The sequence below is a fragment of the Solea senegalensis genome, linkage group LG4 (assembly GCF_019176455.1).
Source record: "Solea senegalensis isolate Sse05_10M linkage group LG4, IFAPA_SoseM_1, whole genome shotgun sequence".
Classification (NCBI taxonomy): Eukaryota; Metazoa; Chordata; class Actinopteri; order Pleuronectiformes; family Soleidae; genus Solea; species Solea senegalensis.
This window is the reverse complement of record NC_058024.1, coordinates 6,459,831-6,483,838: the sequence shown is the minus strand read 5'-3', so window position 1 is coordinate 6,483,838 and position 24,008 is coordinate 6,459,831. Positions and strand designations below refer to the sequence as shown.

The 24,008-nt window shown below is 41.0% G+C and overlaps 2 protein-coding genes across 3 annotated transcripts in view; one reads left to right on the top strand and one right to left on the bottom strand.

Moving 5' to 3' along the window:
* The window catches only part of srgap2 (SLIT-ROBO Rho GTPase activating protein 2), a 65,231-nt gene extending 54,226 nt beyond the window's left edge, over nucleotides 1-11,005 (bottom strand). For both annotated transcript variants that reach the window (XM_044024771.1, XM_044024773.1), the window contains exon 1: nucleotides 10,371-11,005. In XM_044024771.1, the coding sequence (XP_043880706.1) occupies nucleotides 10,371-10,437 (67 nt within the window). In that variant the 5' untranslated portion in view covers nucleotides 10,438-11,005. The remainder of the gene's footprint in view (nucleotides 1-10,370) is intronic.
* Nucleotides 11,006-13,437: 2,432 nt separating this feature from the next.
* fam72a (family with sequence similarity 72 member A) lies at nucleotides 13,438-18,457 on the top strand. The gene is made up of 4 exons (XM_044024878.1): nucleotides 13,438-14,024; nucleotides 14,902-14,979; nucleotides 15,824-15,948; nucleotides 16,029-18,457. Exons 1-4 carry the CDS (start codon nucleotides 13,873-13,875, stop codon nucleotides 16,121-16,123), a joined length of 450 nt encoding a protein of 149 aa, XP_043880813.1. The 5' UTR covers nucleotides 13,438-13,872; the 3' UTR covers nucleotides 16,124-18,457.
* The last annotated feature ends 5,551 nt before the right edge of the window (nucleotides 18,458-24,008 follow it).

Below are 24,008 nucleotides of genomic sequence, written 5' to 3'. Positions count from 1 at the left end.
CGAAAACCTCCACTGGTGTGGTTCACATGCAGTGCACAAATACATGGTTTCATATGGAGCAGCACATCAGACAGGAGCGCCGCATTTGTGACACAACTCGTGTTGCAGCGCACCCAATTTTCCTGTGTCGCATCAATATGAAAATACCCCAATTGTTTGACACTGGTGCCAAAGAAGTAGGTCAAACTGGAATTGGATCACTCTGAACTAAACTGAACCTCTATCATCCAGACAAAGCTCCTGAGTCGTTTGTGATTTTGTGACCAAAGCTGCTGTGAGGGGGAAAATGCTAATAATCTATTGAATTGAGCTCCCAATTTTTGGTTGCTTAGTAATGACGGATGCATCCAGATGTTTTTAACAGTGAGGAAACAATCTGCGTCCTGTTAACACGGGCACACGCATGCTCGGTGTACCTAAATAGTCATGTGATATTTATATTCCCACATTTAAGGTGTGTTGTTAAGGGAGTAACTGGAATTGGGCTTTTTTAGGATCAGAGAATGCTCCTTGTCTGGTCGGTCACCAAACCAAACAACAGTGTGTGTTGTTTTTAAAGCGGAACTCTGCAATTCTGGATGCTTTTTCAACTTTTTCTCCCCCTACAGTTTCAGAGAATATATTTTTGCGACACCGTCCTAAACATCCGTCCATTGTCTACCTCTTTATACCTCACTGTCGTAAAAAGTCACCGCTGATGCTCCCCCCCGACCATGTGCATTTGTTTTTAACGGATGCCGCGGCGGTTGCATCCGTTTTACATGCTTCTGTGTTTTTCTAAAAAAGACAGTCCAGTGTTTACTCGTGTGTGGGCCCTTGCTCGGTCAGACAGTTTGTTTTCCCTCTCCTTCGCTAAAATAACATTATCACTACCTTGATCTTAAAGCCAGCACCTGCCTAAGGGGGAGACTTCACAAGACCTCCTGACTGTGAGGACCCTGGTCTTGCAAAGCTGGTTTTACACACAGACAGACAGTTAGGGGAGTGGCAGCATTTAACCATCACAATGACTCCGCAGCTGTTAAATTAAATTAGGGTAAAAATCCTGCATAGCCCAGTTTTAATCATTAGCCACTACAAAAAGAGAGAGAGTGATGACTGTGGGAGACAAAGCTACGGGATTCAAACGTTCAAAGTACGGAGGTTTGAAGTGAAGCCGAGACTCAGCACTTAAAACAAATCTCTTGAAGCCTGCATACATGCGGCGGCAACAAACACTGGGAGGAAATTGGGAGAAATCTCCACCAGAGTGGCTTTGATGATGGGAACAACCAAAATAGAAGTGGTGCATCCACATAGCAACCAGAAGCAGGAACACTGTGTCCTCACACACATTTATATAGAAGGAGGGAGAGGAGCTAGAGTGTGTAAGTGATGCGGATTCAGCTGAGAAGGGTGATGAATGGCTTCATTAAAACAGCATTAGCAGAGGTGTGAACCCAACTGGTGAGTGCCAGCATGCAGCTCCAACACACACGACACACAACAAAACATACACTCGTCGCAAAGCTGACATTCCTTCCTTGATCCAGCGCAAGCCGCCGCTTCTCACTTACAGCGTTTGACGTTCACGCGGGATCAAGATGCAACCTTTGCAGCTTTTGTCGTAAACATCAAGCTTAAAACATCAATGACGGGCCAAATTATTTCCAGGAAACAAAAGCAATAATGCTGAATTTACTTGTGCCGTGCTTCATTTCACACACAGATTGTGTATACTAGCCCGGAGGACGCCTGAGGGAGACGAGGCGACACCCAGGAAGAAGACAGCAACGAAAAGAAGGAATAAAGGAGGTGGATGAGAGCCAAAAGGGAGACTGGGAATGCAGAGCAAGACAGCGAATAAGGAAGAAAAAAAACTGAAAGGGCAGATGTCTGAGGGTTCAAAAAGGAATCATACGCATGTGTACAATGGTAACCTGATTAGCCAGACCCTAGAGGGGCAACAAATCTACATTATTCCTTCTCATTTTCACTCTGCTCCTCACAAACCCAGAAAAATGGGGGCAATTCTGTAACCCTAGCAACCAACTCTGCCTACGTGCTGAGAGAAGCTGCTGATGGAGGGGGAAGCAGGGAAGAGGAAAGTGAGACTGAGATGGGAACCAAAAAGGCTCATACAAGTATATAGTGTTCACACCAACATACTGAAATCATCCACTATTGTATGGTTTCTGTCCTCTTTTAGAACTCTTAAAAACTCTTTCATTCCTGTGCTTTGGCTGCACATTTCTCAAATCCCTCCCTCCTCCTTTCTTCTCCTTTTCCTTTCTTACATCTGCCCCCCTTTTCTTTCACTGGTCAGGCTCCTTGCGTTTTCTGCTCCTGCTTTCTGGCCATGTAAGAGGCCTGTTCAAACACAACCTGTTTCCTCTGGTGTCCCTTGGGAGCATTATCCAACCTTCACTCCTTGCCTCCTTGCTGCCTCCCTCCTATTTATTTACAGCTGGATGTCTGTTATCCTATTGATTGTTTTACAGAGGATATGAGTGGTCTTTGTGATTTCTATAGAACCCACTGTTCTTAAAGATGTTCTCACAAGCACACAGACAGACACACACACACACACACATCCTCTCTCAGCTGGTTGTGAGTCAGTGTCCAGTGGCGAGGCTCTTGAATTCACGCTCAGTGTGTGTGTGTGTGTGTGTGTCACATATGCTGAAATCATAATGTGATGATTATTGGTTTTAAGCTGCCATAGAGGCGTGTCAGAAATGTGTGTGTGTGTCACATTTTATCACAAATGACATGCAAACCAGAGGAGAGGAGGGAGAGAAAAAAAAAGTCAACCAGAAAAGGAGCGGGGGGAGAAAAACAGAGTTTTAAGTTGAAGACCAGCAGTTCTTTTCACAATGGTCTGATTGTTCATTGGATGTAGGCTGCCTGAGAGAAAGGAAAAGATTGAAAAAGAGGGAGTAAGGGATTGACAGACCGTGTGTGTGAGTGTGCGTCTGCTTTTTACATTTTTACACACTCTGACTGGTTGCTCTGCTGTTGCTGTGTGTGTGTGTATGTGTCATACACGGAAAGAGACATTTAAATGAGGCACCCTGACAGGGGTCAAGGCCTCTGTGTGAATCCTGGATTATATTCGTCTGAAACAATCGACAGAATTCCACTTTAAAGCAAAAGTGGGAAAATGATCCGTTTCCCATGAAGGTGAAAGTCTTGTTGTAACACATTGTCCATGATGTTGTCCACTATTCACACACACACACACACACACACGTTACACATGAACAAGTAGCAACCACAACTCCCCTCAACAACTGTCTGTGTGGAATGCAACAGTTGACGTTATGCAAAAAATCTACAGCAGGTCAGTATGTGTGCGTACTTGCATTTGTTACCTCTTTAGGACAGTTTCTGGCATAAAACCTGGCCTTGGCAGGACCAGAACCTGGTCCTTATGAGATGAAATGTCATTTCTGAGGAGCTGGTTAAGTTTAGGGCTAAGATTTGAATTTGTAATTAGGTTAAGGTTAGGTGTAATGCTTGCTTTAGGCTGTCCAAATGAATGGAATAGGGTGTCCTAAGAAGAAAAGATGTGTCTTTACGTGTCTTTATGTCTTTGTGAGGTCCAGAAAAACATAAAACCTATCTTTGTGGGGTGATTTTGTCTGGGCCTCACAGCGTTAAAGGGATTTTTCAGAGTTAAGACCTGGTTTTGGAGTTGGGGTCAAGGTTAGGCACTTAGTTGTGATGGTTAAGGTTAGGATAAAGGTCTATGGGATGCATTATGTCTTTGATGTGCCCTCACTAAGATATGAAAACAAATGTGTGTCTATGGAAAGCTGAGGTCTATGGGTCAGGCTGCTTTGCATGAATAAATATCAGCTTCATCATTTTGCAAAATGTCAGAACTAGCTGTGGCCATTTGACTGGACACACACACACACACACACACCTTAAAACATCAAAGCAGGAACACCTGAAAAGCAGGGCAAGTGATCCAATCCCAACATACCTCCGTACCAAAGGCCTCGTAAATTGGTGGCAGCCAGTCAGGATTAGCCAGGGGAAGACTGAACATCTGTTAGCCAATCAGAGCATCCAGAACATCTGGCACCAATGAGCAGCAGTCATCTAGCAGCTGAACTCTGACCTTACCCCACTTGGTTGTTTTTGTCTTCTTCACATGCATTCCTTTCTTCCTGCAGAACCTCTCAATTTAATCCTGATTTCTGTGACGCCGATGTGAATGAGCTGTGGGTGTTGCACAACTCTTAACAGTTCATCTGCATATCACGGTGTGAGAAGCTGCAGCTATTATTGTAGACATTCCTCTCTTTATAACTCTTCTGTCAGCGGTGTACGATGAACATCGGGGGTGTGGGCAGAGATGGATTAGACATCTTGATCCCAATCGCAATAACACATTCACTGACTTGTAGCCAGTACACACGTACACACACACACACACACACACACACACTGTGTAGGTGTGTGAAGGAGAACAACTCAGCATTTCAAGTCTCAGAAAATTGTGTTTACGCCCAGGCCCGCAGCAGCCGCGTAGTATATTGTCATATGAAATGCCGGGGAATGAGTGAGCAAATAGGTAGAGGGAAAGAGAAAATCAATGAGTGATTTTAGCCACGTCTACGTCTATTGCTGACACAGCACATGGCCGTCGCTGCTACACACGCTGATCTATTCTGAGGGGGTGAGTGTGCTGCTGACTGTGTGGAGCTTAAAAACCCTCACACTCAGCATGGACGCACGTGTGTTTATGATATGAAAGACATTCGATTCCTATGGCAACACACACACACAAAGCCATGGGCCCAAACAGGAAGCATCTCACACACACAGTGTGTGTTCCAGCGTGACTCCTGGACCTCAGTTTCACACACACACACACATACACACATCCTTCCTGACTGATTATTTTAAGCTCTGTCGACAATTTGAATGTTTCTCACAGAATAAAACACTGGGAACCATCCTCTCCAATTCACAGACACATTCACAAATACACCCGAGCACATACTTGGTAAGTTTCCGTTCATTCAGCTAAGCTGAGCTACAACCATAGCTTGACCTTGTCCCAGTATACAAGCACGAGAGGGGAATTGATCTATTGAATGAAGAGTGTCAGTCCACGCTACGCTAAGTGACTATTTGTTCCCTCTCAGAAGTTCTTCTAGTTGACCGACTATATCACAGGCGAAAATAGGACTGCAACGATTTGATTAATGGATTATTAATCAATTACTGAATTGATCGTCAAGTACTTTGATAACTGATTAATCGGTTGGAGTTTCTTTGCTCCATATAAGAGAAATCATTCAAACTGAATCATTTTGGTTTGTGGACAAAACAAGACGTTCAAGAACATCATCATTCCCAGGTTTGGTCAACACTGATCAACATGTTTTAAATACCAAACAAGTACTGGATTAAATCAAGGAAATAATCAATAGATTCATCGATTATGTGGCTTTCTTTCTCCTGTCATAAGAATGTACCAAATGTGTACATATACACTATGCTATTAAGAGTTGTGCGTTTGACTTGTGGTTGTCAATTTGGGCTAAAATGTATTGACTGGGTTCCGTGGGAGTTACAATTGTATTAATAAAAAATTCACACACACAAAACCCCCAAAACTTTACCACATCCTTCCTACCCCACATGGCTGAGGTGAGGGCACCTGCAGTAAAGCGCTTAGTCGCACAACAAACATCATTCTGCGTCCATCTGCCCAATTACGCCACTTCTGTGTTTCCGCCGCTCACTCAAAGCCATTCGCAAACAAGAAACAGAAACCATCTCATTCATGCCACAGCGGATTTTCAGTGTGCAAGCCTAATGCCGCTCATTATCCAAAATCATATGATTCTCTGCCAGCACCACAAACAGACAGCTTAGTAACATATGCGTAGGCAGACGTGATTTTAGTCAACGGCCACGGTCACTGATCTCGCCTCAGAGAGACACATCAACATCATACCTGCGGCGCTGGATGAGTTTACTGGCAGGTATGGAAACTAGGCCTTGTTTGCTTACACACTTTGTCAGATTTTAGTCTAAACATTGTGAAATGCTGTTTAGCACACCACGAGATCGAATGGCAATACGCATCTCTCCGTATCTGCAGAGAAATGCAAGAAAATCAATACCATCTATCAGTGGCAACTGGCAGCCGTGGTAACTATTGCAAACCGCTATCTGGGAAGGGAACCACTTCTTAAAATACTGACAGATGCTGAGGCTCGGAGCCAAAATGTGCTTGAAAAAATGAAACATCTGTAATTTTTTTGTAAAAAAAAAAAAAGAAAAAAGAAAAAAGATTCAACACTCCCTGATTTTCCACCGTCCATTTAAACAATGTTGTGAACTCGAGGATGAGCACTGACTGGATGGACAGTATGAAGGCTGGAACAGTGACAGAGCTCGGGGTAGTTTGGAGGCCTCCTGAAACAAAAGCAGCTTTCTGGATTCAATTACAAATAAGTACTCTGAACTGAGAACGGTAGGTGATAAACTCATTCCTCAACTGAAATTCAGCACAGTGCAACCATTTGTTGTTGTTGCATTCCTTTTACAGATGTGTCTACCTTCCCTTCAGTCACTATGACCATACACACACACACACACACACACCCTCTTCCCAAGAAGTAGGAACATTCCTTGCATCAGTCAGAATCCCTTATTTGTGTATCAGTACTGTCTGTGTGAAAAAACAGACTGGGAAGAGGACCACTGGTGTCTGTGCGTCAATGAAGGCAACATTCTTGAATGCAGTACAATGGTGCTATAGTGCTACAGTGTGGAGTATTATAGTACCACTGCGGAGTATAATAGTGCTGCATAAGTGTTTCATCAATGGCCAAGCTGGAGGTACATCTGCCAAACAAAACAATAACATCGTAGTTAATGTGCCGAGAGAGAGAGTCAACCCCTTTCTGTGTGAATGTTAGCATGTACCATACCTCATGGGTTCCTGCTGCAGAGCTTCATTGGGAGGATTTGAAGTATAAATGTACTGTATGTCTGTGGCATGTAAAAACTACTGCTGCCTCATTAGAACATACACACTTATGTTGGATTTGTTTCCTCCACTAGGTGGATTAAAACTAGGGATGCACGATATTATCGGCACAATATCAATATTGGCATTGTGTCCATATGGGCTCCATTAGGGTTATATTAAGGGCTGACGGTATGGGTCCCAAGTGGGTTTCCATGGTGGCCACACCTGGGTTTGCCCACTTCAAACTCACACCCAGTTAGTACCCCGTCCAGGCTACCTGGGTACTAAGTAGGTACTAAGTGGGCAAATTATGCAGGTCCCATGTGGTTTCAAGTAATATGGGCAAAGCCGGGTGGGGCCAGCATGGAAACCGAGGAAAAACCCTCCTGGGACCCAAACTGTCAGCCTGACTATAACCCTCGTGGAGCCCACATGGACATGCTGGCTGGGTTGTGGCTTTAAAATGGATTGGAGGATATCGATATGACTTGGAACTAAAAACATAGACTGAAGAGTTTGCTACGTCCTTCAATTCTATGCTTGCACCTTCTCCAAGTTGAATTTATTTATATTTATTTATAAAATGTATATCTAGATCTGCTGTGACATGAGAATTAAAAACTGTGCACAGGGAAAAAAAAGTATGTAAATCTAATCGGTTATCGGCTCAAGCACTCCTGATATATGGGCAAATCGGATAGCTGCAAAAAGTCCAATATCATGCGTCCCTATTCAAAACAATTGAGCCAATATATTAAAAACCTTGTACGTCTTAGCAATCACTAAAGAGACAGAAGTGACGTGGAGATGTTTCAGGTAGTGCTGCTACTTGACACCTTCCATTAGAGAATTTCTAACACCAGTGCACAGGGTAATGACAGACTGTGTCTCTCTGAGAGGGTTGACTGCTTGGAATGTCACAGCAGACAACAGCATCATGAGACGACTCTACACAGAGAGAGTAAAAAACACACACCTAGAACAGTTATGTGGATGCACTGGTTTACCCTTTCATCTGTTCATTCCAGATAAAGAAGGTGGTATGTGGAGAAACATGTGGACGGAGTGAGGAAAGGAACGATGGTTCCAACACAGCTGGTCTCTCCGCGGAGCAGCTAAGTACCTGACAGGAGGAATCAATGCACAGGGTCGATGGACAAACATTAAGTCCACAGTCTGCCACACACAGCAGGCAGCTCTCAGAACGTACCACAGACAGAAAGCCTTACACAGGTCGCCAAGCATAAACAGCCAGTCTGCCGGGACACTAATGTCACTGTGGTGACAGCTAAATGAGTTTGAAGGTAGGCAGGTAAACAAGAGGAGGTACACAGTGAGATGAGGACAGTTACTCTGGATTGCTTTGTCCAGTTAGTCACCTGACAGACAAGTCACGAGAAGGGGAAATGGTTGAGCGAAGAAACAAATTCAGATGCAACCATTACACAAGGATTTCATAGTGACTTTATCTCGACTCGGTGGAATAGTGGCTACCACTGTTGCCTCACAGCAACTAGGTTTGAATCCCAGTTCAACTGAGGGCCTTTCTGTGTGGCGTTTGCATGTTCTCCCCATGTGCGCATGGATTGTGGACTGACCAGGGGTGTACGTTAGCTGGGATTGGCTCCAGCCCCACCCTCCCGCAAACCTCATGTAAAAGAAAAGCGGTAGAAAACAAATGATCTCGACTAAAGCAGCTTTGCATATCTGGTGTTCATACCTGTATTAGCGTTGCAGAAAAATGTCAGATCGACATCACTAGGCACTGCTGCTCTAAGACTAAATTACAGATTTAAGGTACTTTCAGACATGCATGCACAGAACTATGGAGCATTTCTGGAGATTATGCAGAGGACCTATGAACACATGTCTCCAGAAGTCACTCCTGAGATTCTCTTGTCATCCCCATCCCCCTCAGTATAATCTCAGGTTTACATCCAAGTGAGCTCATGTGAGAACACAACAGGAGGATCTCCAGAAGACCTACAGTGTGTGTCCTTCTTCCTGCAGATCTTCAGGAGATTCTTGTGTAGTTGGTCAACAAGTCTCACCCAGAAACCTCCTGTTCACATGTGCATGTTGTCATATATTGTCATATGTAACCAGCAAACTACAGAGAATGTCTAGACCTAAATCCTGCAACATCACCTGTATGTGATGTGTGGAAACGGCTTTAAAAGGCGTGTTGGGTGTAGTATATGTTAAGAATGTTCTTCAGGATTGTGAGCTACTAGATGCATGCACTGTTTATGTATCTGACAATTAGAACTAGCTATTTTGACGGATCTAATGGAGAATCTGGTGGGACATTCATTGCTCTGCGCCTGTGCCTTAAGCTGGGCCCAAACTATGTAAGGATGACATAAGGCTTTAATGATAAGGGCAGTGGCTCCTTATCTAGAGATCAAGCACTGCAGCAGCTGCACCACTGGAAACATGTTGCACACAGTGAGGACAGTATCCTGTCCTCACTGTTCCACCGCCCTTGCTCCCTTCCTGCCACCTCTGTGCTTCCCCTTTTCCTCCAGTACAATGCATCCACCACTGAAGCCTAAAGATCTGATGAGCACTAAGCTCAACACACACACACACACACACACACAACCACAGCTCAGCCATGAAACAGTTAATATCTACAATCTGATCTCATGTCTTTGATCAGCCAGCAGAGGCGACACCAATGAAATGTCATCAATGAACGCGCCTGAGCACAAATTGATCATTCATTGCCATCTGCTTCCAAGCAACACACACACACACACACACACACACACTTGCAACAGGAATGAACGGGAGTGCACACCACCAGCAAGAGCAGCAGCACAGACACGCAGGAGACAGAGGGAGAAACGCCCTGCCTTGTTCCATGTCGAAACCGCAGCCTTCAGTGAAATCTGCTCTACACACCACACACATGATCGTCTTCATGCACTATATACACATATATATATATATATATATATATACACATATATGTATATATACATGGCGTCCACGTTAAGACACCAGCGCTGATTTCAACGAGCTTCCTCTGCTCGTCTTTGTTGCTCATCCCGAGTTAAAACCACGGCGATCAATCACGCCGATCGCGATGACCGAGATAAGAAAAGCGATTATTGACACATGATCGATCCCCGCCGGACAATCGAGCGTCATAAACGGTTAGTGACATACAAAGGCAAGTGTACCCTTTACGCCTGAGCGGAGAGGTGAGAGACGGGTGCAGGAAACCATGCAATCAGCCAAGTCGTGGGGAAACGCACACTATGTGGTAAGAAAGCACAGACTGAAGGCTTTAACTTAACACTTAACGAACGAGAAGATTTAAAAAAAAAAAAAAAAAGAGAGAAGAAGAAGAAGAAGAAGAGGGGAGAAGAAAAAGTTTTACCTTTCACTTGAGTTTCATATTCGGCCACTATCTCCTTTTCCTTTCGGAATTTCGCCGGAGACGTCATGGCTGAGTTTGGAGATCGAACCACTCTGCCCTCGTAGCGAAGTCAATTTTGTCTCAATCAATAAATCAGCCAATCAATCAATCAATCAATCAATCAATCAGTAGTGAAGGCGGGAAAATGCCAGTCTTGGGGGAAGGCTGCGAAAAGAAAAGGCGAGCCGGCGGTGAGAGATTGCAGCTCCTCAGAGATCCCGCGGATCTGTATTGTCTCCCTGCTGCTGCCTGTGTTCACTCCAGGCGCATTGTGAGTTTGGCGCTGCTGCTGCTGCTTCTGCTGCTGCTGCTGCTGCTCCTGCTGCTGCTCCTGCTGCTGATCTATGTTCCCATCCGCTGCCGCGCCTCACCACCTCCTCAAAACCGGTTCTGGTGCAAACAACTTCCAGTGAAGTGAGATTCATTCCCCTGACACACTCAGCGACAGCTCGTCAGTTAGCACTCTCAAAAAACTGTTTCTAAATATGTATATATCATATGTAAATATGTATATATGAGCCCCGAACTAACACTGGCCTGACCGCCAGTCTAAACTCAACTGCTCTCGCTGCTCCTGAAGTGAGAAAGAGGAGGAACCCAGTGCAGATGGAGGGGCTGGCTGTTGGTCAGCCTCAGTGCGCAGGACAGGCACATGGAGGAGATTCATGTGGGTGCGAAATACGGCCATATGTTCCACTGTGCAGGGCCGGCCAAAGTTTTCATGGGGCCCTATGCAAAATGAGATTTTGGGGCCCTTTATCAACGCCAATAATAAAGCAGTAAATGACATGATGCTTCTGGAGGAATTCTGCACAGCTGTAGCTGTGTTGCTTGCATCGTCATGTCAGCCTTGCATGTTCTTACCCATATACTGACTTTTAATTTTATATGTTAGCACTCTCAGAAGAACAGCCTTGTGTTGATTTTCACATAGTATTCAAAATAGCACGATATAAGAGGTGAAAAGCAACAAAATCAAATGATAGACAGTGCATTCATTGTCACAATGACTTTACTAGTTCTGATTCTTTTATCGCAATGTGCAAAAACATAAACTATAATAAATAAATATATTATATTATCGTTAAATATAAGTAAGAATAAATAATAACTCTACAATGTTAATTCACAAATAATTGCGATTGCACAAAAGACAGGATTAAATTAAATAAACAAAAAAGAGATGGAACTGTAAAAAGATAAGCTTTTGTTTGAAAACTATGTAAAATGTAAAGAGAAAAAGACTCACTGTCATTGTCATGCACAAACAAATAAATAAAATAATCGAATGCTCTAGGGGGGCCCCTGGTGGTGATGGGGCCCTATATAGGTGCTAATTTCGCTTAGGCTTTGTGCCGGCTCTGCCACTGTATGTATGTTTAGAATGTTTTCTGGTATAAACAGACTTCTCAGGACCAATATTCTTTCCACTAGCAAAGGAACAAAACAGAAAAGAGACAGAAGAACAATATTTTAAAATCAAAATTAAAAGGAAGAAGTACAGTATGTGGTTAAGAAGGAGTAACCTAAACCGTGCCAACAGTATTGGGATGGAGAAATAAACAGAAGACGTCTATAGATCTACATGAAACATAAAAGGAAGTTATTAAAAAGTTATTATAGGGTAAATAGGGTAAAAAACAGGCAAGAACAATGCTGTGTTTCATTTACATCAAACCTCTGAAATTCCTAATTCCAATTTCAAATGGAACGCAGCATTAGTCTTCATAACAAGTGGATACATTGGACACCTGGACATAGTAGATTAAACAATACATTAAACTTATTGGTCCAACTGATTTATGTAATTGGTGTCAGGAGAGGAAACTGTTGGAACATATTATAGTCAAATGTATTAAATATAAGAATGAAAGGATGATAATGTGTAGGGGACTGCAGAAGAGAGGAGTGCAGATCAACTCTTTAAGTAAACAGAACCCCATTTCTGGGATCCGGGTTTAGATGTAAGATGTGAATTGTGATGAATTGTGGTTTAGGTTAAGGTTTGGTTTAGGCTGCCCAAATTAATCAAAGTCAATGCAGTGACTTAACCAGAATAGCTATGTAAACATATATCATCTTTCCTAATAGAACCATTTTTCTAAATATGATAAGGGGACCCACGGTAAATTGTGTGACAATGTATATATATATATTACTGTCATTTCTGTGATACCTAATAATATTTAGAATAGGTTAAGCAGCAATTTCAAGAGATATGTTTGGTAAATGAATCACAGCTTCAGCTTGTTATTTAATAAATCTTCAGTAACAAGGCTGGAGAGCTTTGCAATTCTATTTGGCTGTAATAGAAGCAAGTCCAGTTAAGACACATATATGTTAGAATAGGTGATTATTATCTTCATTATCTTTGTCCTCCAATTACAGTATAACTGAAAATATACTAACTATAACAATTTTTCTTCCATTATGGGTCTTTAGACACAGCAGCCATTTTGACATGTTAGCAGCAAAACACCAGGTGTTACTGTTCACATTAATAATGTTTTTTTTTTTCTTCAGTTTTAGTTCATCCTGAAACAGTGGGAGCTAAACTGAACGCAGCCATTACTCATGTGATCATTTACACTGCTGATATTCCAGCTGTGACCTGTCAAAAAGTGTAGCTTTAGCTTTCTAGCAAACACACTTTAAACTAGCTATGTTTACTTACTAGTAGTAGTGTTGGACACCACAGCAATGTCTTAAGTTTATATTGTAGATATAAATAAAGAAAAGAAACAGTGTTTTTATTAAGGTAATATTCCTCCTAAAAGTCAAATATCATGTTTTCTATCCTGCCTTAGAGCTACACACTTCCCACAACTTGATTCGTGTAGAGAAAACAAATTAAAAAACGGATTACCAATCGGATTGTGAGACTTTTTAATGTAGGCGTATCCATTTAATTTCTGGCCAATCAACTTTAGATGTTGTAACGTCGTTGTCCAATGGCGTCCGTCACTACGGGGTGTTATCCAATCAGTGTCGAGTGATGGGTCTTTTAAAGATAGTTTCGGGAAGTGTCGTTTAACACCAGGAAGTTGTAAACAAAGCTGACAGCTATTCAGTTGTTAGCTGTGTAGCAGAGCCGTTGCTCGGCCAGTTATGTAAAGTAGGCTCGTTGTTCGCTTAAATCGTTAATCTATTAGGTACGCAGTGTACCGTAATTATTTTAGAGCGAGATACTCTCGCGGAAATACATTCTTAGTGCGTTTGCTCAACAAGCTAACATTAGCTGCTTTCTGTTTTCTCATTAGGGAAACGCTATCGTTGCACAAGGACGTTGCAGCTAGCGTTGACGTCTGCGACGCTAACGTCAATTTAGTTCTTAATACTAATATCGCAGACTGACCGGATAAGTAGTTCGGTGGACGACTCGCGTGTTTTGTTGTGTTTCTCCGCTGCATTCGCTGTCAGAGAACGGGCGAGCGAATTCGTCCATTTTAGCAGGAGGAAAACAATGTCTACGTCCAACGCAAATTTCAAAAACAAGTGTGTGACACAGGTGAACTGCGTCTTCTGCGACAGTCTGCTCTGCACGAGAGGAATGAAAGCGGTGCTTCTTGCGGACACTGAAGTGGAGCTCTTTTCAACGGATATACCCCCCAATAGGTGAGTGCTAATGTTGTTAGCAGTACTGCTAACCGGACTGTGTTTATTGTTTGTTTTGCTGCCAGGCGTTTCTAAACCAGGGTCTCAAACTCAAACGACCTGGGGGCCAATGAGTGTCCAGTCAGGCCATGGAGGGGGAAAAAAGTTAAATTATGTGGAATGTTAGCTTAAAATCATCCATCACGATAACGTAGTAACGATATTCATGATGGTATTTCACAGAATTTAATAAAAAAATTTGTTATGAAATGGAACGATACACTAAAACAAGTAAAAACACTTATATACAGCATATATGTACTTTTTCAATGTGCTGTGCAATATTAAAACATGGTATAATGTTACAATATTACTTACACCTTATGACTGCTGCTGAACCAACAAGTGCAATATAATTTGCTGCTACTGTGAACTAAAACAGTATTTTTATTTTTAATATTTTCTGACTACAGTGCTATTTTTCTACTCTTTGTAGTACTACTAGTACTATTTCTTTTATGTTGAATGAATGCATGCAAGAATGTATATAAACTTGTCTGCTCTGCCCCAATTTCACTTTATGCCTGCCTATAGCCTCGATAAAGGAAACAAGGAAATCCATCCGTCTTCTATCGCTTTATCCTCCAAATGAGGATCTTTTACATTATATACATATTGCTCACTGTTTGTGACAATAGCTAACAATCATATTTAGTACTATATTGGAGGAGGTGGAGGAGGTTGTGGGTCTGTTTTCATTATAATCTGATAATAAGGGGAGTTTGAGACCTTTTCTAAACAATGCAACTCATGTGATTAGCAGTTTTTGTTGCGTGTGGTTTAGGTTTTTAACTTTCATGGTCATGTTTGTTTCTCGTTGCACGCACCTCCCCAAAAGGACTGTTGACTTTGTGGCCAGCTGCTACACCACTGAAAGCTGCAAGTGCAAACTGAGAGACATTGCGTGTCTCAAGTGGTAGGTAAAGCTCCTCTGTGGTACATGCACCCTGTATTGTTTGCTATAGGAAGACCATCTGCTCCTGTCATAAGTAAACAGAAGGCTCAGCTGACAAGCAGGTCCTGCACTGAAATTGTTTTTCATAGGCAGCCAAAAATTAGGTAACATGTAGCGTTATAGGTGAATAACAACTTGGTAAAAGTATGCTCATTTTGTAATAGGCAGGTAACACTATGCTAACACTATTTTATAATAATAGGTATTAACTATAGTAGTAGTGTAGTAATTAGGAGAAAATATCATAGTAATACTATGATATAATTTAATATACATTTAGTGAACTATTTTTAATTACATTATGTAAGCTAAATATTAAATACATAAAAACAAGTGAACTTGGCTGAGATAAGTTTTCTAATTGGCAACATTTACAACTGAAAGATTATTGGAAAAGAAAGCCAAATGCCAGCTCCTGTAGTCCACATGCTAATGTGACCTTAATCCTAAATGGATTAAGGTCGGCAGTATGTTGACTTGTATGTTATCTATCATCTCGATTAATCCATTGGTCCATTTCACACCAGGAAATAGAGGAAAAATGCCAAATGCAGGATGTTTTCCTTTGTCTGGTGTACAGTCCAGAGATAGGAAAAAGTCTAGCTTTTAATTCAAATATTACCCAGTGCCTGTGTTTACACTGAGGCTCGTGTGCACCTCTTTTGTATTCCCAGGCTTTTGTTGTTGTCATACTCTGGGCAAACAACAAACATGTTAGATAATAGACACCGACTAGTGGAGTAAGCATTTTCTTTCATTAGTGCTGACACATGTTTCATCTTTATTCTCGCCTGCTCTCTCACAGTGGTAATGTTGTGGGCTATCATGTCGTGGCCCCATGTAAACCCTGCCTGCTCTCCTGCAACAATGGCCATTTCTGGATGTTCAACAGCGACGCGGTTTCAACTCTCAACAGACTGGATGTGACCGGTTAGTATAAGCTCTCCTTCAGTAACACTGGTATTTCAGTCATCAGTTTTACGTTTTATAAGCATCCAATTTGTCTGCAGGCCTGAACCTGCTCCTGTGGGGAGATCTTCCAGAGTTGGAAGACAGTGAGAACGAAGAATCAGAAACCCCATCAGAGGAGGAGTGCATCAGGTAGAGAGGGATGTGTGCAACAACATTTGAGGTGGAGCTTCAAAACCTACGCTGAGATGAGAGAGAAATGAGAAGCTTTTAAAGGGGTCATTGATCACTGAATCACAAAAGGCAGAAAAAGGGCCACTGTATTGCTCTGCATGGGTCAAAAATAAAATATTAAACCATGCTGCACTTCAGTCCATATCCCACACTGTGAGGTCACAGCAGGTGTTTTGCCTTTTCAGCTCATGGAGAACACCTGCTTTGACATCACTGGCTAAGCCAACATCCACAAACGGTCTCCATAGTTTTAAACTTTGTGTTTTTGGCTCTTTGTAATTCAGTGGTGAATTATCCTTTCTACTGTGACCATGCATTTTCTCATCATCATTTTTCATCACTGTCAAAAGCACAGACACACACACTGTCATACATTCTTCTCTTTCTCTCTCTTTTTGTATATTTGCGTGAGCTATTCTAAAATGTGTGGCTGAAGTAGACAGAAAACAAAAGCAACAACAGCTAGAGCCTTTAATCTAGTGCGTTTGACTTTTCATCACTTTCCACTGATCTTTTTGATTGGCCTCACGAGAAGTTTGAGGTATAATAAGTCAGTGGAACTTAGTGTACCAGCGAATGCTGTGCTTTTGCCGTTGTTTACGCCAAGTCCACTTTTCTAACAAGATGACCACAATTCACTTACTTTCCTTTAAATGACAGATCCACTGTGATCTGTACATCGACTATGCTGTAATAAGCATTTACTCCCATTGGCAGTCATGTCTTAAAAGGCTTGTATTTTGTCTGTGTGGCTGGGTGCTGACGTGAGTGCTGTTTTGAATCCCATGTACTGGAGAAATGGCACAAATATTGAACTATATATACAGTACAAATATATAATATAATATTTATGAGTTCCTTGCTGTTTAAGGGCATATTTGAATTTGTTGACCTTGCAATCTGACATACTATATAACTATGTTTTTGATATAATAATATGTTTGTTATACACCTGACGGCAGCAGTATGTGTCTAACACCCAGATGAATCTGACTGTAGCATTGTGTGATGATAACATGCAAACTTATGCATTTTGTACTTTTTTTCATGCGATATTTAAAAAAACAAACAAAAAAAAAGGTACTGGATCAATGATTTTGAAGAACTAGAATGGAAATAGCTGTACTTTCATGTCACTCCACAGCTTTTTTTAATGTGGGTTATTGAGCAAAATTATGAATTAGGAAGTGCATTTCAGTGTTAATTGGTTTCATTTCACCACAGTTTTATGCAGCAGCATTATTGTAGCACCTGTGGCAAAGGAAGAAATAAAATCAACTCCATAGAATCATGGAACATATCAATTATTGATCCCCCTCTGATAAGTGATTTTCTTCCAGTCTATAAAATAGCTTTTCCTATTTTTGCTTCTTCAGTATTACATTGGCCTTAGCGCTGCTGTGATTGCTGACAAATGACCTTTGTTTATCTGTGGACTCTGGGCTGATGATGTACGTTAGTTAGCTAGTTGGTCATCACCAAATGACCGGGCCTTTCTCATCAGCTTGGTTTGCCAGAATACAAGCTTCAGCATCCTCCTCTCACAAAGAGCATTAAGGCCAGATCAGTCCTTTTTATGGCAGTGCCATCCTCAAGCTCTTGCTATTATATCACTGCTGTGCCCTGCTAAAACAATGATCCGGTCTACCTGTGTTGTTGAAAAGCATTGTAAAAAAAGAAGAAGCAAATATCGAATGTTACCTGAAGGAAAAGGATAAAGGAAGATAGTGTTTTTATTAAGTATAGTTATTGCATTAGCCTGTTTAGTTTTGTAAAAACACACACAGAGAGGATGAAAACATTCTCGTCTTTCACCACTTTAGGTTATAGCTGACATGTCTGCTACACTTGCACACCAAATACTGTCTTATGTGGTAAACAGATGGGACACATTTCATCAGCTAGGTATTTATTAAATCTGCAAACCAAAAAAATGTAACCACATACTCTTTTTTCTTTTTCTTTTTTTTTTTACACACTTTGTTTACAAATGCATTGATTTGTATTGTGCTCCAGTACTTCTGTTTTGTATTTAATATTTCATTTGTGATGTAGTGCTTGAATTTGTTCTCTTTAATGACTGGCTGGATGTGTACAGTCTTACCTCAAGAGGGTATCACCTGCAAGCTTCCTCTGGCTAGGACAAGTGTCAACGATAATCAAAAAGAGTTATTTAAAATGGCTGTTTCCTGACGTGAATAACTTTGATTAACATGCCCTGCTGAAAATGTATATTTTGGAATTGCACTGAAACTGCATCGGTAGTTTGAAAAAAAATAAATTAAAAAAAATTGTTGTTTTGTATGCTTGTTAACTTAATAAACTTTTTTCTTTTTTTTTTTCAAAATATTGTACATACCCAGTTGTTCTTTTGTTTGTGTATTGGCTATTTTTCTTCATAGAAAAGTTAAAATGGGAGGAGACTGACATATGATCTTCACACTCAACAGCAAAAGCCTAAGCATTACATTACATTACATGTCATTTAGCAGACGCTTTTATCCAAAGCGACTTACAATAAGCCTAAGTCTTTATAGGGTCCTCAGGTCTGTTAATTTGTTAAATCTTGAGCTTTAATCTCCCACCACCTCCGAGTAGCCGGTGCTGGACTATTATTGATAGAAATATAACACTTTAAATTGCATTGCACACTTTAAAGTGGCCTAGTATTCATTTGCACGGTCGCAATCAAAGTGAAGCACTATGTGCGACGATACTGACCTTGAATTAAACAAGTAAACCAGTTTAATGAAATTCTAAAACAAAACCAATGCTATTTGAATATCTAAATGTATAGATTCATTTTATATGTTCAATTATTAGTGGCACATTTTCCAAGTTACAGACATTATACACATATAAAATAAATAAACGGTAAATAGATTAAAGTATAAGTGCGCTACAAATGTCAGCTTAGTGACATTAAGACCAGTTAAAATCAGACAACATCTGCAGCCAGAAGTCTGGGCCTCCAAGTCATTCCATTAGTAGTAGTAAAAGTGTTCAGTCAGACCAGCTCCTCCAAGTTTTAGGTCATTTTGCAGAGTCGTTTCAGTCACAAGGAGCGGCAGATTTAAGAGCAGTCTTTCCACGTTCAGCTGTGACTAATGGAAAGGACAATAAAAACTAGTCCTGTGACCTAAGACCATGCAAACTTGCTTTTTGACCAATAAAAGCCCATAGATGTGATGGGAGCAGACCTGAAATACAGATCAACCAACACGGCTTTGTTAATAGCAATGAACCTTAGCGCACCGTGATAAACAAAGTGGAGAGTGGACAGACTATGTGACAGAGCACTCCTGTAAATAACATCTCCATAATGGAGTACAGCCATGAAGGTGGCACCAACAAGTTGCTTTTTAGCCTGAAATGGAAGGCAAAACTTAATTCTAGAATAAAAACCCAGCTTCAGTTTTCACTCCTTTAACAGATGTTGAATATGAGGAGCGAAGGAGAGACATTGTACTGCGTAACCTTCTCCATCAGTGTACCACGAGTAGTGATAGTGGGTTTCAACTCCATTGAGTCAATTTGGTTTTGCCAGAATTTAAAACAAGCTTCAGATCATTAAAAACTCGACTGCAAAGGATTGAAATGTTTTTTTTCTCTACACACAATTGGGCCCCCTGGTGATGTGAGTTCGCTTATGCCTTTGGCCGGCTCTGACACTGACAGGCTGGAGAAAGAGACATCATGGAAAACCGCTCACAAATGACACTTTTGTCTGTCTTTCCCCTGTAGTTACGCCTCATCATACTGTTGTCCACACAAGATCCTATTACGGGAATAAAACAAAAAGTGTCAGTGAAACTGGCTCCGAACATTGCTGTTATATAAAGCACTATATTGTGCTTGCTTTTCCACGTCCAACACCACCATCAACACATGACCCAAGCTCTCTCCAAGATTGATGGTGACCTTATCAAACAGTCAAGTCCGTTTTATTTATATCTGTAAATCGTAAGCGTCTGCACATGTTGTCATCCTCTATCTTTAGATTTTCAGGGGGGAAAAAAAAGAAAAGAAGGAATTCTTTTGCAGGAAAACACAGCAGCACAGAAACAACACAACACTCCTCCTCCAGAACGATCGCATGTGCAACAGCTGCCAATTGTTGAGTGAAATATTACAGTGTAATATACAATATAATGTGCTAAATGTATGAAGGAAGTTTTAAATGGAATAAATACGTTTTAAGCCACGGAGTAAAACTCCAGTTTCTACCAGAGTGTTTCAAAATCTAATATCCACTTGTTCCAAGCCAAGGTATGAGCAGACGGAAGAGAAGCAGGCAATGACTACATGGATATAGACCTACGGTATGTATAAATGTTCTAGCATTTTAGTACCTGTGCAGAAACGCTGGTGATGAGCCTTCGACGTGTGCTACAAGAAGAAAAAGGAAACTATACCTTTGAAACAAGCTGAAGTTTAATTATTTGTTTTTGCATGCCGTCTCCTCAAGAATTCTCTGCTGCTGTTGGGACATGTACAGAGATATGGCAAAAAAAAAAATGCACACAAAGTATTTGTGGTTTGCTTTGTTTTCACATGTTCCTGTAGCATCCACCAAATAACAAATCATGACTAATGCTTCACCAAATTAGCCCCGCGTGACCAAATAAAACCAAACAACTCGAGCTCAACATTATTTAGATATCTGAATAATGTCGGTGATCAGGGGCCCCCAAGCAGCTGCTTAGTCTGCTTTCAAGGCAGTGAGAGAAAAGGAGGTGTTGTTTGATGCAGCTGCCACAAGTCCTAATGGAAACGAAAACCTGGTCCCAATGAGACAGAAGCTCATTTCTGAGGAACTGGTGAAATTAAGGGCTAAGATTTGAATTGTGGTTCGGTAAAGGTTAACTGGTTATGGTTTGGGTTAGGGATAACACTTTGGTTAGGCTGTTCAAATGAATGGAAGCCAAATCAGAGTCTCAAACCCACGTGGACCACAAAGCAACCCCTGAATTTATCATCAAGGTATGAATTTTGCTATTTATATAATACATCCACTTTGCATCATAAATATGTTTTTATAGTCAACTCTATGGAGTTCCAAATCCAAAACATCTTTTAGTAAGAAATTCTGTGGCATATTGTCATTAATTCTGTTATTGTGATTACATGATGGAACATGGTGATGTACTTTAAGCTCATATTGCTCACTCCTTGTTTTACTGATCTGGCCTCCACTGACCAGACCGGACACTTATTGGCCCCCTGGGTCATTTGAGTTAGAGACCTGCCTTAAAAGGATAGCTGTGTGTGTGTCTGTGCGTCTACTTATTTTATTTATATCTTTGTGTTCCACAAACATAAAAACCTAACTTTGTGGGGACATTTTGTCTGGGCCCCACAAAGGGTTAATAAGGTTAGACACTAGTGTGTGATATAAAAACAAGTTTGTGTGTGTCTTTGTGTGCTCTTGTATGTGTGAGGACGACACACCTTATAAACTATAGAGTGAGGACATTTTGGGAAAGTGTTTTTGAGAGTTACAATTTGGTTTTAAGGTTAGGCATTTAGTCATGATGGTCAAAGTTAAGGTAAGGGGCTAAAGAATACACCATGTCTATGAGTGCCCTCTCTACAAATGCTGTTTCTACTCAGTGACTGTCAGCTGACGTGCTAATACAAGTCTGTCAGATCATGTCCTGCATGTGTTCTCACCGGAGACAGCAGCCCAGTGTTAACATGCACGGGGCTTCAAAGAAGGCTCAATATTTGAGACTTTAAGCAGCTTTGTTCTTTATCAATAAAACACAAAGTAGTCCCCCTCAAGCTTCTAAAAAGCCATTTAATGGACGAAAGGTCTGTGAGGAGAAGAGAACAAGTTGTTCAACACTGTTTGTTTTCAAGGCTAAAATCAGAATATCTGCTGTTCTGAAAACGTTGAGTCATGCAGACCAGTTCTGAGTTGAGGAAGGAAACCAGGCAGACAGGTATGGACTTAATATGGCAGCAGTTTATGTGTGTAAATGGTGGACAGGTGTGTGTGTGTGTGTGTGTGTGTGTGTGCGTGGAACATACAGCAGTGAAGTGGGCGGTTGCACAACTCCTCAACACAAATAAACACCAGGTGAGGACAGGATGGGCCTCAACAGGGAGCAAGCGTTCCTACAGGAATTTCAAGTGGCCTCCACACTGCGAGACAGATCTGAGTAAAAATGGAAACAGGCCTTTTTCATGGCAGGATTGTGACTCACCCTGAAGCACAGGTGTAAGAAATAACACTCAACTATTCATATTCACTACTGCCTCTAAATGAACACATCATTTGTGTGCTTCATCAGATTGTCATGTGACAATAACATGGGCAAACACAACAAAGACACTCACAAGAAGAACTTCCATAAAGTAAAAGTGTTTAGTTTAGACTTCTGCTTCATTAATGAGATATACATTAACTAATCTGATGCAATCTGCCTTAATTAAGTCAAACCATCATTGTGGTATGTTTGTAATCTCATGTTAGTTAATCAGATCTGATTTCCTGTTTAAGGATTAGATCATCTACCTATTATATCTACAGCGCATACTCTCAGAGAGGAAATACTCTGGCGCTCTCTAGTGGATATAATGTGCAATGACCCACACAAACACAATTCCATTCATTTCCTGGAGACTCAAACCATAACATACTGTAACTACTACTAACCCCTAACATATACATGTCTTCACATTAAAATGTAATCATATACATTATGGGGACTTGATGTTTGTCCCCATTAGGAAGACAAGGCCCCACAACATGAGTAATACTTGGAATAAACAGAGTCTTATCCTTAACCAGATCGTTAGGGACATGTTTGACCTATGATGGAAACTCTGGTGCCTTTGTATCCACGGAGAGAACCTTGAAAGACACCGAGTTTGTGTCTTATCATAAGTTATGGCTGTTTATATTGAGGAATATGTGAGTTATTAAATTTAAAGTTCTCACAGTTAATGCCTAACCTTAACCCTATACCTAAGCATATTCAAATCTAAAGCCCTAAACTTCCCAGTCAATTCCCCAGAAATGAGCTTCTGCCTCATTAGGACCAGGTTTTGGGCTTTATGAGGACTACTGCTACACTCATACAGTTTTCCATAACTTCAGAAGACATTATATTTACATTAATTTCCTGGAGGTTCTAATCTTAACCACTACTACGACTGGTCTTACCCGAACCTTACCACACACAAGTCCTGATAATGGTCTGTGTTTATGAAGCTCTTTTCTTTATAATCATAATTGACTGTGTAAACAGATTTAGGTCCCCACAACACAGTAATACCTGGAACACACACACACACACAGCCATGCCACACACAGGTCTGTTCTTCCACACTTGGCAACATGACCAACAGAGGCCGCCAGAGGCTTGTTGCATGAATGGGGTGAAATCTGCCATCTCTGATTGCCTTGTTGGTATTTGGATTAGAATGATGTGACTGAAGGTTGATCGTGTATAACAAGTGTATGTCATAAACCAAGCAAATCTGGCACAAAGCTGTTTTTTTATTTCTAAAACTTCATACATGTTTCCTGTATTTCTGGATGTTTTTCAATAAAGTTATTGAGACATAGTCATACTGTATGGTCATAATAGCATTGTTAAAACAAAGGTAAGACTGTACTGTACGCATACTGAGAATAGACTGAGTGTCCATCACATTGCTTTACAACTGTGCTTAATTGTATTTATTTGGATTGCATATTAAGAATAACAAAGGGAGCAAACAGTAAACAGCTGGTTTTATTTACCTTTATTTACTAATTTGTTGATTTTAAAACATGGGAATTAAATCATGTCAGTTTTTCCATACTTCAGGGCACAGCACTTATGATGGAAACTTGG